The sequence below is a fragment of the Natrix helvetica genome (genome assembly GCF_964273705.1).
Source record: "Natrix helvetica genome assembly, chromosome: 2".
In the NCBI taxonomy this organism is placed as follows: domain Eukaryota; kingdom Metazoa; phylum Chordata; class Lepidosauria; order Squamata; family Natricidae; genus Natrix; species Natrix helvetica.
The window spans coordinates 274,491,174-274,509,274 of NC_138552.1; the positions used below are offsets into that span (position 1 = coordinate 274,491,174).

At 39.0% G+C, this 18,101-nt stretch overlaps 1 protein-coding gene across 1 annotated transcript in view; it reads right to left on the reverse strand.

The window, feature by feature from the left end:
• Window positions 1-9,746, reverse strand: part of PHKG1 (phosphorylase kinase catalytic subunit gamma 1) — a 29,186-nt gene extending 19,440 nt beyond the window's left edge. Inside the window, exons 1-4 of the mRNA XM_081940380.1 lie at window positions 9,587-9,746; window positions 6,195-6,331; window positions 4,437-4,612; window positions 261-315 (exon numbers count right to left, since the gene is read on the reverse strand). Of these exons, the coding sequence (XP_081796506.1) occupies window positions 261-315; window positions 4,437-4,612; window positions 6,195-6,277 (314 nt within the window). The 5' untranslated portion in view covers window positions 6,278-6,331; window positions 9,587-9,746. The remainder of the gene's footprint in view (window positions 1-260; window positions 316-4,436; window positions 4,613-6,194; window positions 6,332-9,586) is intronic.
• Between the last annotated feature and the right edge of the window lie 8,355 nt (window positions 9,747-18,101).

Here is an 18,101-nt window from a genome sequence, read left to right on the forward strand (position 1 = left end):
GCTCTATTAAGAAGTGTCCTCTGAAGCAGTACGTTGATCTACCTCAAGGAGCATATTTCCACACAGATGATCCATTTGCCAAGTCAAGTTGGCCAGCATATGATGGTTGACATCACTTTCCTAGCTACAGCTGTGAAACTGCTTCCCAGGAACATAGAAAGCACAAGGCAATCATCTATCCTAAAAAAGTCACTTTTAGGAGAACATATTTGATACTTCCACCTCCCAATGGCCCCCCAAAAAAGAACTTTGGTACTTACAGATCAAACACCAGGAAGAAAAAGGTGTGAGATTCAAAGCTGTCCTTCAGCTGGACTGGAAATAAAATGGGATATTTTAGGAATGTGAAAAAACATTACAAATTTTCTTAAAAACTGAGCAAGAATGGGAAGGCACTGAAGCAGAAAACCCCTGGCTTCATTGCACAATCCCACAGACTGTTCTGCCTTTCCTGCAGCATGCCCTGGATCTTCAGCTAGGCATCTCTGAGACTGTCCACATAGTTTTTATCTTGATCTGGGTCATTAATTCACCTATCCCAGCATTCTCCACTTTGACAACTAGTGGCTTTCTAAAATCACTGGCTTTGAAAAAATAGTAGAATCTGAACCTGAGACTTTGTAAAATGTTGCATTGCCAAGCCATGATGATTTCTTCGGTCTATGGCCTAAGAAGTTGGGTGGATCCAATCAATGAAAGGTTATTCAACAAGCAATTGTTAAACCAGAATGGTGCACTGCAAATACAAATAAGATTTATTGCTCAATAGACATGCATAAGAATCTCCCTGTGAATTGTCTCTGTCTCATTTTCTTTGTATTGGAGGAAAAGACATTTGTGATTATTTATCATTATACAAGTAATCTATAATTAGATTCAATTCACTTCTAACCAAGAATGGTCGGCAATTTGGTGTTCGAATCCCTAGTGCCGCGTAACGGAGTGAGCTCCCGTTACTTGTCCCAGTTTCTGCCAACCTAGCAGTTTGAAAGCACGTAAAAATGCAAGTAGAAAAATAGGAACCACATTTGCTGGGAAGGTAACAGCGTTCTGTCCGCCTTTGGCATTTAGTCATGCTAGCCACATGACCACGGAGACGTCTTCAGACAGTGCTAGCTCTTCGGCTCTGAAATGGAGATGAGCACTGCCCCCTAGAGTCAGGAATGACTAGCACATATGTGTGAGGGGAACCTTTACCTTTACCTTAATCAAGAACCTAAGAATTATTAAATTATTATTAAGACAGCAGGATAGAGGCAATCCCATTTTTGTGTATATAAAGTTAGTGTATCCAAGTCCGATATCCAAAATGACCAATACCGAGGAAGATCTTTAGGTGTTGTTGGAAGGGCTTAAATCACAATTAGTAGAATGACAGATTTCTTTTTTTATATATAAGCATTCAACTTTAATCTAAAAATCCTGGGATTTTTTTTTCAGATTCCTTTTCCTCAGTCCTAACATCAACTGGGTGTAGCAAGATCAGTGAATCAGATTTTCTTATTTTCAATGACTGTTACATGGGGCACGTTATGAACAAAATGCCCATTCATTTATTCTTTATTCATTTATGATGATGATGATGATTTCATGATACAAAAACTTGGCTCTGGGAGATTTTAAATTTGGGTTGATGCCATTATAATATACGTATATTATTTCTTGTTCAGTTAATTTTAGACCTTTGGTTTTTCTAGTGTATACCTCTCTATGCCTTTGAGGATAGAGCAGGCTAGAAATATTAGTGCTGTAATAAATGCAAATGCCATAACTTGCATTGTAGACATAAAGATCAACCTAGGAAGGATGGAACCTGATTGAAAGAAAAAAATACAAAAAATTCATCCTCTGTAGGATATATTAATGAGAGGGAGGGAGGGAGGGAGGGAGGGAAGGAGAGAGAGAGAGAGAGAGAGAGAGAGAGAGAGAGAGAGAGAGAGAGAGATGATCTTGTTGTCATTTATGTCTGTGTAGGAACGTTTGGGATTCTTTCCATGCCAGAAGATGCCAATGTTTTTTTTACAAACAGCACAGGAATGATAAATTTGGCCATAGTTTTCTGTACTAGAAAGTAGCAATACTGTATTTTTTCCAAAATTCAACTTCAATCTAAAACGGGACTTTCTTGTTTTTTTTTCTTTGAAAGCATTTGACTTCCCATCCAAGAAGTTTCTTCAGAACTGAAGCAGCTTCTTGGATGAGAAGCGAAACGTTTTCAAGGGAAAAAAACAAAAAAGTCCAGTTGCCTTTGGCAAAAGCATCTTTGGGACAACCATGGCAGGGATAACTGAGAATCTCCATAGACATTTAGCAATACTGTAGCTAACATTAACTGGACACTCTAATTTCCAAACATACACTCTTCCTCCTGAAATTATATTCTGCCCTTATAATAATGCTAATTCATCAGCAAATTCAAAACATACCATCCCAACTAGTGCAAGGGAAAAAGGGGAGGGGGCAGCGGTGGGTTCCTACCGGTTCAGACTGGTTTGGCTGAACTGGTAGTGGTATGGGGCCTGGGTCACTGGAACCGACAGCAACCCAGGCTGCCATGCCCCTGAACTGGTTCCCTGGTCTCTTCTGCCGTCACCGGCATGTTTCTGTGCATGCGCAGAACAGTTTTCAGCCAACTGCGCATGCACAGCAATTCACATCCTAAATGGCCTCTGAGCAAATTGGTAGTAAACCAGTTAAGAACCCACCCCTGGGAAGTGGGGATAATCTGACCACTGGTTGAAATGGAAAAGATCGGCTTCCGGTTGTTCCACGAACGTCGCGGGCAGGCTTTCTTTGAGCTTGTCGAATCAATAGGCTGTAGAGGTGTTTTTTTAAGATCTTTAATGCCTTGGATACTCTTAAATTCTTGGAATTTATGAGGGAGAGATACAGCTGTCGGGTAGAGCCACTTGTGTAGCCCTCCAGAAGGATTTATAGCCTCTGGAGTGCGGGCAAGGAGAGCCCCCCTTTGCAGTTGTTGCATTCTCCGGTCTTTTGAGATCCTCCGCTAATGTTTTAGCGGAGCAAGACGCCGGGAACAGCCTTAACTCCGAACATCCCAAGAAGGAAAACTCTTGCAAGTATTTTAAGCTTTAAGTTTGAAATGGAAAAGATCAACCACTTTCAAACAACAAAAGTGGAGGGCAGATTGGGTGGTTTTCTAGTTGATCAGAAGGATTTTGGATTCTCAATTGTTTAAAAATTAGTATGTCAGCCCTCAGGCTGCCATCCAGGGGGACCCTGTCCATCACCATGCCCACCATGCAATGTTGCCACGTTGATGTTGCCTCTCTGATATCGATTGAGCCTGTAGCTGCATGTGGCTCTTCTATTCGGGTGCAACTGCCTCCTCTGATGTAGCTCTTTGCTCGGATGCGGCTAACCAGGAAAGAGGCTATGATGACACTGAGTGGGGGTGTGGCTGGAGGTGTGGGTAATGGTGATTGGTGATGGTGGGTGGGTGTCATCTGGGTGGAGTTGTGGGTGGAGCTGGGTGGGGTAATAGTATATATATGGGTGATGGTGTTAACTTGGTTAGAACTGACTTGGATTTGATTACCTTTGTATCATTGTCCTTTAGTGCTGGTTATCACGTAGTTTGTTAGATAGAGATAAAAGTTTTTCACCAAACAAACTGAATCTCTGTTTGTATGCACCGTGAACGCCGGAACGTGACATAGTAGAGGCTACCAAAATTAGAAATATATTTGTAAGAATATTGATTAAATTAAATTAGTCTAGAGCAGGGGTGTCAAATTCGTGTCATCACAGCGTTGTCACGTGACGTATTGGGACTTTTTTGCCTTTCGCTAAACCAGGTGGGGGCGGGGCCAGCACATGTCGCATCTGGCCCATGGGAGCCGAGTTTGACACCCCTGATCAAGAGGCTAAACCATATGATGAACTCCTGAGGAAACTAGACAAGTCAAATCTAACAAAGAGAAGGACTAAGGGTGGCATAATAGTCAATCTTCCAATACTTGAAGGGCCGTCACACAGAAAAAGGATCAATTTGTGAGGGCAGGACAAGAAGCAACAGATGGAAACTTATCAAAAAAAGATCCAATCTGGAACTAAGGAAAAAAATCCTGACAGCTAGAACTATTAATCAGTGGAATGCCTCCAGAAGTTGGGGATAATTCCATCACTGGAAGTTTTCAAGAACAGATTGAACAGCCATTTGTCCGGAAAGGTAAGGGCTTGAGCAGGGAATTGGACTAGGCTATCTGGAGATCTCCAAAGTTCCTTCCAGCCAATGGAACATATGCTCTATGTTCTAAATAGCATATAATCACTATGTTTGCAAGATATATATGAAGAAGGTGATGGTTACGCATATCATGCAAACCCAGCCAATAGTAGTTTCAATTTGTTTGTCTTCACTGGTTTATTGCTATGGTACCACTAGGGTGATTTGGAAGCAAAATCTAACTTACTAATGTTAGGATGTCCAGACACTTTCTGGAGGATGCTGATTTCTTTCAGAGTGGCTTCTCTCAGCTCCTGAACTTCTTGTGGGGAGAGCTTTCCAGCTGTGATGTCTATAATTTTAACAGCGTATTCTTGTCGAGTGACTTTATGAATGCATCGACGGACAACACTGCTTACTCCTCTGAAAAGACAGTCCACACAAAAGAAATCTTAGAGAGAGGGAGAATTAGAGAGAGGGAGAGAATCAAACTCGCACGCACACACAGATCTCTAAGGCTATGTTACTTTGTTCTCTCATGTTCAAAGTGACAACAGGAGTAGCAAGGATAAATGAGTTTATTAAAATTGGTAGTTATTGGAAATGCTATTGCATCACAAATGCTTGTAAGCATTGTCTTCACAAAATAGTAAAATATCTTAACAGAAATGTGAAAGCTAAAGGGCAGTGATGGCTAAACTTTTTGGTGCCAAGTGCCCAAAGTGCGCACGTGCTTGAATGTGCACATGTGCACAGCCCCAAAATTCAATGCAAGCACCCCCCGTGTGAAGTTTCTAAAAGATGACCTAATTAATTTACAAGTCTCGAGACAAAGTTCAAAAGAAATCCAGTCATTTTATTAGGATCAACATTTTGGCATGTTGTTCTGTGGAGCCAAAACTGTTTGCCGCTTAATGGCATGTGAACTTTACCCCTGTATCCCCTCCCTTCTATCTGTGTCATAAATCACATTCACCAACAAGGTGCTGCGGCAGGCTATGAAAATGTGCACTTCACATGCCAGCTGTAGGAATATGAGACCTGACTCTGGCCAAAGGTATGCATGGAATTCCCCTCCCTTTTCTCCCTTTTTCTATGTTAACTTGATAGTAGTCATGGAAACACTTTACAAATTGACACCCCGCACATGTGTTGGTGTCCCCTGCACATGTGTGTGCGTCCCCCACAATGCGCCCCACCCTCTCCTTTCCCCATTTTTGGCTTTCAGGTTGGTGCAGGAAACCTTCCAGGCCCAAAATGGGGCATGGGGGGGCTGCGCATGTGCGTAAACCCTCAAAACGCAATGTGAGTGCCCCCCACACATGCGTCCCTGCCCCCACGAATGTGTGGAAGAGACCTGAAAAGCAGCTGGCCGGCGGTAGGCGCATGTGCATGCACGCTGGAGCTGGGCTGGGGCGATGGCTAGCGTATCCGGAGAGAGGGCTCTGTACGGCACCTGTGGCATATGTGCCATAGCTTCACCATCACGGCTATAGAGTGAAATACAGTTATTCCACCCCATGTATCCAGTATCAGGGAATAGCCAGGAAGACTACCAACTTCATATATAGTATATGCTGCTCAAAAGCAAATTACATCTAGATTGTAGGAATTATAATCCAAACTGTTGTAGGTAGCATATTTTCAGACTTTCTGTTCAATGGTAGCCATGATTCTCTGGAAGTCTCTTCTGAGGAAAAACTATACCCAGCTCCATCTGTTACCATATTTATGAAAGATTTAAAATATAGTACTTTTCTTCAATATTTCCTTAAATGCTTTGACTACACCTACCTTCCTTTTTTCAGAGAACTGAAGTTTCACAATTCATTATCTTCAATTATCTGTTCTTGTAACTAAATTATTTGAAATATATTCAAATTAATTTGCTATGTTTTGAATTGATTGTGTTGAAATTGGGAATGTTGGTTCAAGGAACAAATGCATTTTAAAGCGTCACATAGCAAATTACCTATTACGATAGCACCTACTTTCAAATATTTACCTTCCCAAGATTTCCTTAGGTTCATATTTTTCATAAAACTCTTCAGAAGTTTGGCTATCTGGCAGTTCCTCAGTTTTGGTCATTTTGGCCTTCTTTTTTAGGAGCCTTTCAAAAGATTAATCTAAGATGACAAAATGCTGCAACAACAGAAAGAGAAGAAAAACCCTCAAAGTAATCTTTCTCCTAGTTATAATTACAGCAAGGAATTTCATATTATAATACAATACAATGCAATACAATACAATACAATACAATACAATACAATACAATGCAATGCAATGCAATGCAATGCAATGCAATGCAATGCAATGCAATACAATACAATACAATACAATACAATACAATACAATACAATACAATACAATACAATACAATACAATAGTAGAGTTGGAAGGGACCTTGGAGGTCTTCTAGTCCAAGCCCCTGCCTAGGCAGAAAACCCTATACCGTTTCAGACAGATGCTATCCAACATCTTCTTAAAGATTTCCAGTGTTGGGGCATTCACAACTGCTGGAGGCAAGCTGTTCCACTGATTAATTGTTCTAACTGTCAGGAAATTTCTCCTCAGTTCTAAGTTGCTTCTCTCCTTGATTAGTTTCCACCCATTGCTTCTTGTTCTACCTTCAGGTGCCTTGGAGAATAGTTTGACTCCCTCTTCTTTGTGGTAACCCCTGAGATATTGGAACACTGCTACCATGTCTCCCCTAGTCCTTCTTTCTCTTAAGCTAAACATACCCAGTTCCTGCATATTATGTTGCTGCTCGTGATAAATATTCTGTAAGGGTTAGCTTCCTTTGTACAATTCTAGAACAGTGTTTCTCAATCTCAGGAGATTCAAATTCAGAGGAGGTATTCAGCAGGTTCTGACCAGGTCTGGAGAACCAGTAGCAGAAATTTTGAGTACCGTAGTTTGGAGAACTGGTAAATACTGACTGGCCCCACCCTCATCTATTCTCTGCCTCCCAAGTCCCAGCTGATTGGGAGGAAATGGGGATTTTGCAGTAACCTTCCCCTGGAGTGGGGAGGGAATGGCGATTTTACAGTATCCTTCCCCTGCCACACCCACCAAGCCATGTCTACAGAACTGGTAGTAAAAATTTTTGAATCCCACCACTGTTCAAATTGTATGGACTTCAACTCCCAGAATTCTCCAGCCAGCATCCAATTCTGGGAATTGAATTCCACACATCTTAAGGTTTCTGAGGTTGAGAAATACTGTTCTAGATTGATATGCAGAATTATAGAAATGATTGTCAGAATATTTTTAGACCTAAAACTTATTTTGGAATATATGTTAACAGAGCCCATTTGTCAGATTTCACAGGGGTGTGAAGGTAATTCTTTCATTCCACAAATTCAATCTCACATGAACTAGTTAAGAGCAGAGTATGAGTAGATAAATTGTTTTACTGCAGACCGAAAATAATCCTATTTATACAGAAGTTCTGCTTATTGCAGAACACAGAAATCAAGCGAGCTTCTTTTCCTTGGCTCCAGAATTTAAGTGGTTTCTCTTCTCCTTTTCAAAACTTTGGACTCTGACTAATTCCTGTTTTGCCAGCTTCTTTGTGCCATGTGAATCCATAAAATTGGGTTAACTGAATAAATCACGATTCACTTAATTTTGGTCAAAATAATCACAGTCAAAAATACTGAATGAAAACAGCAATTGGTGCGTTCACACATTTCATTTAGCTGAGATGTAGTTTGCTATTTTTTTTTAAAGTAAATGTACAGAATCTAAGCATTGTGGCTTATGTACTGCTGCTGTGATTTGATTAATAAACCATGACTCATAAACTTCAGTCTTAGGCATCAGTAGATACACTGGCATTAAAACGACTAATTCAGCCTTGATAAAAATGTGTTCAATTGTCCACCTATTTGAGCCTTCACTCTCTTGCATCTAACTATGGTACCAACTTATTTTTATTTTCTACTCCATCCTCATAATGTTGCCTTCATCTCATCTCCAGCAAATACCTCTATGCCTGTCAGCCATTGTTCAGGATGCTTTTAAACACAGGTTTAGCACTATTCATTCTTTTGAATGCACCTGCTCCAAAACACTTTTGCAAAATTAAAATGCATGTTTAACTTGGCCACGGAAAAGAGCCCTTTCTGTTTTCCTGACTGGCTTCCATCATCATCTCAATATTTATACTGCAAAACTACCAAAGATATTAACCCTTCTTTCCTTAAAATATGTCAGCTGGTGTTGTGTTTGCTCTTCAGAATTAGCCTCATATAACTGAAGTACCTGGCATTTTCCTCCTGAAATGATAGTAATTGAATCCATTCTACTGATTGATTATGAAAATTGATATGATTGTAGGTATTTTCTCTTATAATATTTTGTTAGTTCTGTTCAATTGTGTTTCACACATGTACACAGACTACAGTTATAAACTTACAATTTCCTTAAATAAATGTATTTACACTGCTGTATAAATAAGATGTTTTTTAAAAATATGGCAAGTCAACATTTGTCTAAATTTGTTAGGCGTTGTCTAACAAATGTCTAAATTGAAACACACTACAAATAATGAGGATTCAGTGTGGAAAATATTGACCTGCCATAATCTAATTTCTCCATGGTCATAGAAGAAAAGCCAAGATAGAGGGGTTAAGAATAAGGGTGAATCTGGATGTTTTATTGAATTAAAAGCAATTTCCTTATATACTGTATATACATATTTGTATATACACCCTGTGGGGAGCTGGTTTTACACATGGATCCCCTTGAAATCATGACATAGATTAGTTATTATTTAAGACAGGTTGTTTTATATAAAGGACAAATGTAATCTGGATCTGAACAGTACTTTGATTCAGTTCAGATATAGTATAGTGTGTATTAATTAGTTTGAGGCATACCCCAATTATTTTCCTCTTTCTGATTGCTAATTGTAGAAAAGCGATTCACTTTTGAAAGCAATACAAATTTACTTATTTCACTCATTAAAATGCAAATCAATTTATAACTTTTTTGAAATGCATTTTTCTGGATTTTTTGTTGCTGTTCTGTCCCTTACTGTTAAAATAAACCTACCATTAAAATTACAGACTGATCATTTTTTGTCAGTGGGCAAACGTACAAAACCAGCAGGGGATCAAATACTTTTTTCCCCTCACTGTAATTGGGGATTGGAAAGCAGACAGTAAGATCAAAATCTTTGTCTTGCATTCTAAAAGCTTGAAGATACACTTTGATAGCCCAGGAATGGAAAATGCTATCTTGTTCTACAGGTTCTACAACCCTTAGATTTAATATAGTGCTAAACCCAAACTCACCCTTAGTCTTATTTAAATCAACTAATAGCCTTACAGAGTTGCATAATTTAATTTGCTAAAAAAGACCAATTTCTTGAAAAAAGACATGATTACTTACCCTAAACGTCATTTGCACAATTGGTGTCCTAACCAAGAGTAACCCCGCACATCCAATCCCAAAGCCCACCTTGAGAAAGTATTCCCTGTCTTATTTGATGGTCAGCAATTAAACCACATAGCCAGCGTCTTGCGTTCTCTTTTAATTTGTTGTGGATCACCACTCACACTGTGCCGGCTGCATTGCCAAAAATAAAAATCGCAGTGCAATTCGAGAATTGTTCCAAGTCCTCCAGTTTGCACGCTCAGCTCCCTCTCTGCTTAGATTGGAGTGACCCTCTTTGAGGTGAAGGAATTCTTCAACAACCAACAGCGCTCCCATGAATGAAAGGACAAACAGGGATTTCTTTTCCAAGGAAACAAGAACCAGGAACTTAATCTGGAATGCATGCATAATGTGATTCCACAAGGCAGGGCATGTGAAGTGCAACAGGATTGATTTTTGCTTTTTAAGAGGGAACATTTGGGGGTGGCTGAGAATGCAGTTGGCCCCAAGTGGCATATTTAAATTCTTAAAACCAGAAGAGTCCTCATTAGTTTGCCTTTTATTAAAGAGTATGAACACTGATAACCTACCCTGAATAAATTCTGTTCTCTTTCAGTTTGTCTCATGATTCAAAACAATGCCTTTGACGCAAGAGGCCACATGTTCCACCTATTTTTATGTAACAAAGCAATCACCTCTTAATCAATTCTATAATGCTTTGGATCTTAAGGGGGCACATTTTGGGGGCAGCTGAGAATGCAGTTGGCCCTAAATGGCATGTTTAAATTCATAGTCAAAAGCTATCATGGATGTTTTAAAATTGTATCAAGTTTGGTGGGCTCAAGACACACACACAAAAAGCCAACCTCATAGATCCCTAAACAACACATAAAATAACTAGAATATTCCCGTACTATTACACACTGTTCACGCTTCTCCACTACTACTACTACTATTCCTACTAATACACCCTGTGAGTACTGTTATAGAAAAGTATACTGTAGGAAGTTAGCATCCACCCCTCTCCTAGAAAAATGAAATATTCTAGGAAATATTAAAAAGGCAGAATATTATATTTCCCTGGATGAGAAATGGAGAAACATGTTTTTAGGCAGGAAACAGACTCACTCTTAATAGCCCCCACCATCCTCAATAGCCCATAGCGGATGTCTTGCACTTAAGAGATAAAGAGATAGCTAGGTCTATTCATAGGCAAATGCGCTCACCCAAAATCCAACGAAGGTAGGATTAGCCCTCTACCAGAGGTGGGTTCCTATTGGTTCGGACAAATAGGTAGTAACTTGGCAGCCTAAGTTGCTGGAATGGGCAGCGACCCAGGCCTGCCCCGTCCCCAAACCTAACCCAAACCGTTTCTCCCACGGTGGCACCATCTTCTTTTTCAGTTCTGCGCATGTGCAGAATTTTCATTGCAAAACAAAAATGTTTTCTTTTTATTTGCAAATGTGAAGCGAGCGAGTGTGCACAAAATTTTTGCGGGCACTGAACTGGCAGTAATGCCAGCAGCAACCCACCACTGCCCTCTACCCATCTCACCACATAGCACCAGGGAAGATTACATCACCCAGCAAGGCTCAACCAAGCCTGGGACTCAGGACAGCCTACTGAGTTGCCCCTGCATGGCCCCATGGGAGCCTGACAACCAATCAGAACACAAGCTCAAATTCAAAAGCCTAGAGAGGTTATAAAACTCAGGCATTCTGGAAGGAGGAGCCAACGTTGCGACGTGCGATCTCAATGCTCTGAAATTGCTGTTGATACTTTTGCCACTGGGTGGTCCAAACGGACCTAAACCGTCCCACAGAGATGGTGAACAGGAAGAATAAGTCTTGCTGATCTCAGGGACATCGCAAAGTCCCTGATCAATCCAAGAGAAGTTCTTCAAGCCGGCGATAAAAAATCCAGCCATTAGGCTGATGAAATCAGGGCGGCTCCAAAACGGAAGGATATGGTAAGAGAAAGTGTTTCCAGCTGGTGAGGAATTTTTACCATTTTAAAACAGACTGCCTATAAAATTTTTTAACCTAATTTAAATTGGAGAACAGAAGAAATAAGTGGCGGAATTAAATTTGGAATGATTTTGGACAGTGGGTTATCTTACTTTTTAAATGCTATCTTCATGGATGGAATTTATGCAAGCCTTTTAAAATGAATGGATTAAGTTTTCTTCTATTTTTTTTCATAATATTATTCTTTGTAATCTATGGACTAAAATTCTTCTCTTTCATTACTGTGGGTGTTCTTCTAACTCATTCAAGAATCAGACTTTTTTTTAACTTGAAATACAAAAAAGATACAAAAAGAAACAAAGAAGATTGCAACAATAACACTGCTACTCGGAGGTTTGTGTATTGGAAATGAAACACTCTTACTTTTCTCACTGATTATCCTGGCTTGGCACTCCAAAGTCTCACTGTTTGTTTATAGAGCTTGATAAGAAGAAAAGCATACAGATGTCCCTTTGAAGTATATCTTTAACCAGAGAAAGGTGAAAATAAAACGTTATGGTGAATCTATGCTTAATCTTGTTAAAACCATCCAAGCTAGAGCAGCAGTGTTTGTTAGCTGGAGATAATGGCACAATTTCAACAGCAGAGAGAAATTTTAAGTCTGCAAAAGATATTCTCAGAAATACAATACAATACAATACAATACAATACAATACAATAGTAGAGTTGGAAGGGACCTTGGAGGTCTTCTAGTCCAACCCCCTGCCTAGGCAGGAAACCCTATACCGTTTCAGACAAATAGCTATCCAACATCTTCTTAAAGACTTCCAGTGTTGGGGCATTCACAACTTCTGGAGGCAATCTGTTCCACTGATTAATTGTTCTCACTGTCAGGAAATTTCTCCTCAGTTCTAAGTTGCTTCTCTCCTTGATTAGTTTCCACCCATTGCTTCTTGTTCTACCCTCAGGTGCTTTGGAGAATAGTTTGACTCCCTCTTCTTTGTGGCAACCTCTGAGATATTGGAATAATGCTATCATGTCTCCCCTAGTCCTTCTTTCTCTTAAGCTAAACATACCCAGTTCCTGCAACCGTTCTTCATATGTTTTAGTCTCCAGTCCCCTAATCATCTTTGTTGCTCTTCTCTGCACTCTTTCTAGAGTCTCCACATCTTTTTTACATCGTGGCGACCAGAACTGAATGCAGTATTCCAAGTGTGGCCTTACCAAGGCATTATAAAGTGGTATTAACACTTCACGTGATCTTGATTCTATCCCTCTGTTGATGCAGCCTAGAACTGTGTTGGCTTTTTTGGCAGCTGCTGCACACTGCTGGCTCATATTTAAATGGTTGTCCACTAGGACTCCAAGATCCCTTTCACAGTTACTACTACTGAGTAAGGTATTACCTATACTGTACCTGTGCATTCCGTTTTTGTTGCCTAAATGTAGAACCTTACTCTTTTCACCATTGAATTTCATTTTATTAGATAGTGCCCAATGTTCAAGTTTGTCAAGATCCTTCTGTATCTTAAGTCTATCTTCTGGAGTGTTGGCTATTCCTGCCAGCTTGGTATCATCTGCAAATTTGATGAGTTCCCCATTTATTCCCTCATCCAAATCATTGATGAAGATGTTGAAGAGTACTGGGCCTAAAACAGAGCCTTGGGGTACTCCACTGCATACTTCCCTCCATGTAGATGCAGTTCCATTGAGAACTACACGTTGAGTGCGGTTGGTCAGCCAGTTACCAATCCATCTGGTGGTGATGCTGTCTAACCCACATTCTTCTACTTTATCTAGTAGTAGGTTATGGTCTACCTTATCAAAAGCCTTACTGAAGTCCAAGTAAACTATATCAACGGCATTCCTCTGGTCCACTAATTTTGTCACATTATCAAAGAATGCAATAAGATTAGTCTGGCATGATCTGTTTTTGACAAATCCATGTTGGCTTTTGGCTATTACTTTGTTTGCTTCTAGGTGTTCGCAAATTCGTTGCTTGATTATTTTTTCCAGAATCTTTCCTGGTATTGAGGTTAGGCTGATAGGTCTGTAGTTTCCTGGATCTAATTTTTTCCCTTTTTTGAAGATGGGAACCACATCAGCTCTTTTCCAGTCCTCTGGTAGTTCCCCGGTGTTCCAGGATCTCTGAAAGATATAATTCAGTGGTTCTGAGATCTCGTCTGCTAGTTCCTTCAGAACTCTGGGGTGTAATCCATCCGGTCCTGGTGATTTGAACTCGTCTAGGGTAGACAGGTGCTCACTTACCATTTTCTTCCCTATTTCAATTTGTGTTCCTAATTTTGTGGTGCTGCTTTTGATAGGTTGGACTGTTTTATCCCTTTGTGTAAAGACAGATGCAAAACATGAGTTAAATGGTTCTGCTTTCTCCCTGTTGCTTGTCACCTTCTTGCCACTTTCTCCTAGCAATGGACCAATTGTTTCCTTAACTTTTTTCTTGTTTTTAACATGTTGGAAGAAGCTTTTTTTGTTAATTTTTACTTTTGTGGCAAGCCTTTCTTCATTGTGAGCCTTAGCTTTCCTCACTTCATCTTTACAGGCTCGGGCTATTTGCTGATATTCTGCCTTAGTTATGTCCCCCTCCTTCCACTTTTTATACTTACTTTTTTTGTCTTTCAGTTTGTCAGATAGTTGTTTATGCAGCCATGCTGGTTTCTTTTGGGAGGTGTTGTTTTTCTTCTTCATTGGTATTGTGTTAGACTGAGCTTTTCTAATCTCATTTTTCAAAATTTCCCAAGCTTCTTGAGTTGTTTTCCCCTCGAGGATTCTCATCCATGGAATTTTTCCCAAGCTCTCTCTAAGTTTATTGAAATTAGCTTTCTTAAAGTCCAAGACTCTAGTTTGACTTTGTTCTACTACTTGTGTTTGGATAATGTTGAATTCCAATATTGCATGGTCACTTGCCCCCAGGGTTCCTATGGCTTCAACAACTTCTATCATTTCCTCTCTGTTAGTGAGAATTAAGTCCAGTATGGCTGATCCCCTTGTTTCCTTCTCTACTTTTTGGAAAACAAAGTTGTCTGCTAGGTTTGTTAGGAACCTGTTGGATCTTCCACTTGGTGCAGAGTTTGTTTCCCAGTTGATGTCAGGGTAGTTAAAATCTCCCATTACTATTGTGGTGTGCTTCCTACATACCTTAGTTAGCTGACTAGCAAAAAGTTCATCTTCTTCCTCTGCTTGGTTGGGTGGCCTGTAGTATAGACCTATGGCAATGTCATTTCCCCCACAACCTTTAATATTGACCCAAATGCATTCAAGATAGTTCTCATTATTGTTGTGCTCTATTTCTGTAGAGACGTAGTCATTTCTTATATATAGTGCAACTCCACCTCCTCTTTTATTTGGTCTATTTCTTTTAAATAATTTAAATCCTTCTAGCTGTATGTTCCATTTGACAGTTTCATCCCACCAAGTTTCTGTAATGGCAATAATATCATATCTGCCCTCTTTTACTTGAATTTCTAATTCTCCCTGTTTATTCCTCATACTCTGTGCATTGGTATATAGACATTTGAGTCCATTTTGATTGACCTTGTGTTTACTGTCTACATAACCTGTATTATGCCTGACTGCCCCTATTTTCTTGCCACTTGTGTGATTCATGCACATGGTATGACAATCACTATTACATGCTTAGTTTTGCTTGACAGCAGGAGTGATAATCTTACCCACACACACATCTATGTTACATGCATTTATAACCCTATGAATTTTAGTTTGCTGGGGACAGAGATGTTCTGTATCTATTAATTCTCTGTCCCCGCTCTTCAGTTTAAATGTTTATCAAGAAAATCTGTGAATTTAATGCCAAGTAACTCAGTTCCTTTCTTGGATGGGTGCAACCCATCTCTTTTGTACAGTTTTTCATTGGACCAGCTACAGGCTTCATGACTAATAAAACCAAAGCCTTCCCTTTTACACCACTCCTTTAGCCAAACATTAAACTCTGCTACACGCTGGCCCTTCCCTTTTTGTTCCTTATATACAGGTAAAACCTCTGAAAAGATAAGCCTACAACCTATACTATTAAGTTCATACCCCAAGTTCTGGAAATCATTCCGCATACAGAAATTATCATACAGAAATCATACAGAAATTATCAAACACATATGAGAGGAAAGAGAAGACGTTGGAAGACTTAGAGTATCTAACAGTAAAATATGATAAAGAAGGAGATGTTTATCAAATGGAAAAAGTGGTGGTTAAAATCCTAAAAATCGAAGAGGAAAATGAATATTAAAAAAAATTGCTGATATTTATGGTGATTGATTTGTCTCTGAAAATGGAAACAGTGGAATACTGAAAGAGGAATTAAATGGAGGGGAAATCTACCCCAGATGGCAAGATACAAAAGAAGAAAAAACAAAATAATTTATGGATTTAAAGAGAGAAATTTTATTAGCAGTAGCATTGATAACACTACCGACAGTCAAAGATAAGATGATTAAGGAAACAGAAGAAGGCCATCGAAATTACATGAGAGATTTTATAAGCAAGGAGTTGCTAAGAGGAGTTCAAAGTTGATTAAGGAGATGATTAGGGGACTGACACCACAAATGGCAGAAGATATGAGACTGTTTTGCTACTGGAAAGATACAGGTTGATAGATGGAAGAGTATAATTTAAAACTAGTTAAACTTAGTGAAATTTAGTGACAATAGATATAGTTAAATAAATAATTGATAATGATAATAATGTATACAATGTGTAGTATTATGATAAGTAATAATTGGACATGAATATTGAATGGTACCCATGAAAGGAAGATTAGAAATCCTTTTGGATTATATATAAAGGTTAATAAAAAAGAACTAAGATAAATACAGTTAAGTCTTGATTATTAGGGGGGAAATGTTATGATGCAGGATATAGTTAAATAAAGGAGGGATAATGATAACAACATATGTACAGGTATGGGTACAACATAAGGAAACTGGATGTAAATTGTAAACAGTGATTTGGAAAGGAGGATTAGAAAACTTTGTTATTAAATATTATGGATGTTTAGCTGGAATATGATATAAGGATTCAGTGTTATTGGAGGATTTTAGAAATAGTAAATGAAATGCCAGTATGTGGTTATGTATTAAATCTTGGTATATTTTATGATGAAGGACATTTAAATTATTATAATCAAATGAAAATGGAGGCATGATGATGGTAACATGTATAAATATCTGAGTTAAAATACTTGAGTTAATATGAATTATGTTTGTTGACTGTGGAAGAGATGCACGAAAGCCTTTTTGTAACCAACTGATACACTTTCTACAGTATGTAAAGAAGGATGTATTGTGTTTGTTTTGAAAATAAAAAATATTTTAAAATATTTTAAAAAACAGGCATCTCTCCACTTTTTTTTCTTCACCCAACATCTTCAAGGCATGCGATCCTGTCCACCATTAAAACCATCTTTCCAAACAGCCACCATGTTTCCAGTATCTTTTTCCCCACTTGGAACTGAACCCAGAAGGACATTTCTTCCAACATATTTTCTAGCTGCTTTACTTCCAATCCACATACATGAGCATCTCCTTCCCTCCCCTACATACTAAACTCTTTCATAGCAAAGCTTTTATCTGCAACTTTGTTGTCTTCATGCTGGGGAGAGGAGACAAACACCAAAACTTTTTTTTTTCATTCAAATTTGCTAGAATTATTTCAGTATTTTCCCCCAAACTTGGCAACTTCTTTATTCTGAGAGTTGAAGTCCATACATCTTAAAACTGCTGAGGTTGAGAGTCACTGCATTAATCAAGATATTAAACCATGGATTAGCCACAGCCAAAGCATCTGGGTTATACAATCACAAACCACCCAAACCCACTTGAACTGAATGTATTGTGTAAAACCAGCCCAGCATTTCTCCAGTGCTGCTCGATTGCAGATTGCCTCTGGAGCTGAGGTGATTGAAAAAAAAAATCCTGATACCAATTGGGGAATTCCGGAAGCTGAATACACATCTTGAGGTTGCCATGTTTGATAAATTCTGGATTACAGTAGTTAAATACATCTTATAAATTGTATTTACTTCTTTCTTGCCTATTAATTTAGCTTTCCATGTTTAAAAATTTAATCCTGGAGAGAATCTATGTGGTTGCTAAGAGTCAACATTGACTTGATGGCTCATAATCGATTAAATAAAAATTGCAATTGGGTTTAAAAGGGCAGTATGATGCAAATTTAGATAAAGCATGTACATTTAATACAGGCAATCCACAACAAGTTTGTTTAGTGACTGTTCAGTTAAAACAGCACTAAAAAAGTGATTGATGCTGTTTTCCGTACTGACTGTTGCTGCAGCCTCATGGTCACATGATCAAAATTCAGTTGCTTGGCAACTGCCTCATATTTATGATGGCTGCAGTGTCCCAGGGTCATGTGATCACCTTCTGACAAGCAAAGTCAATGGGGAAGCCAGATTCATTTAACACAGGGGTGTCCAAACTTGGGAACTTTAAGACTTGTGGACTTCAACTCCCAGAATTCCCCAGCCAGCATGGCTGGCTGGGGAATTCTGGGAATTGAAGTCCACAAATCTT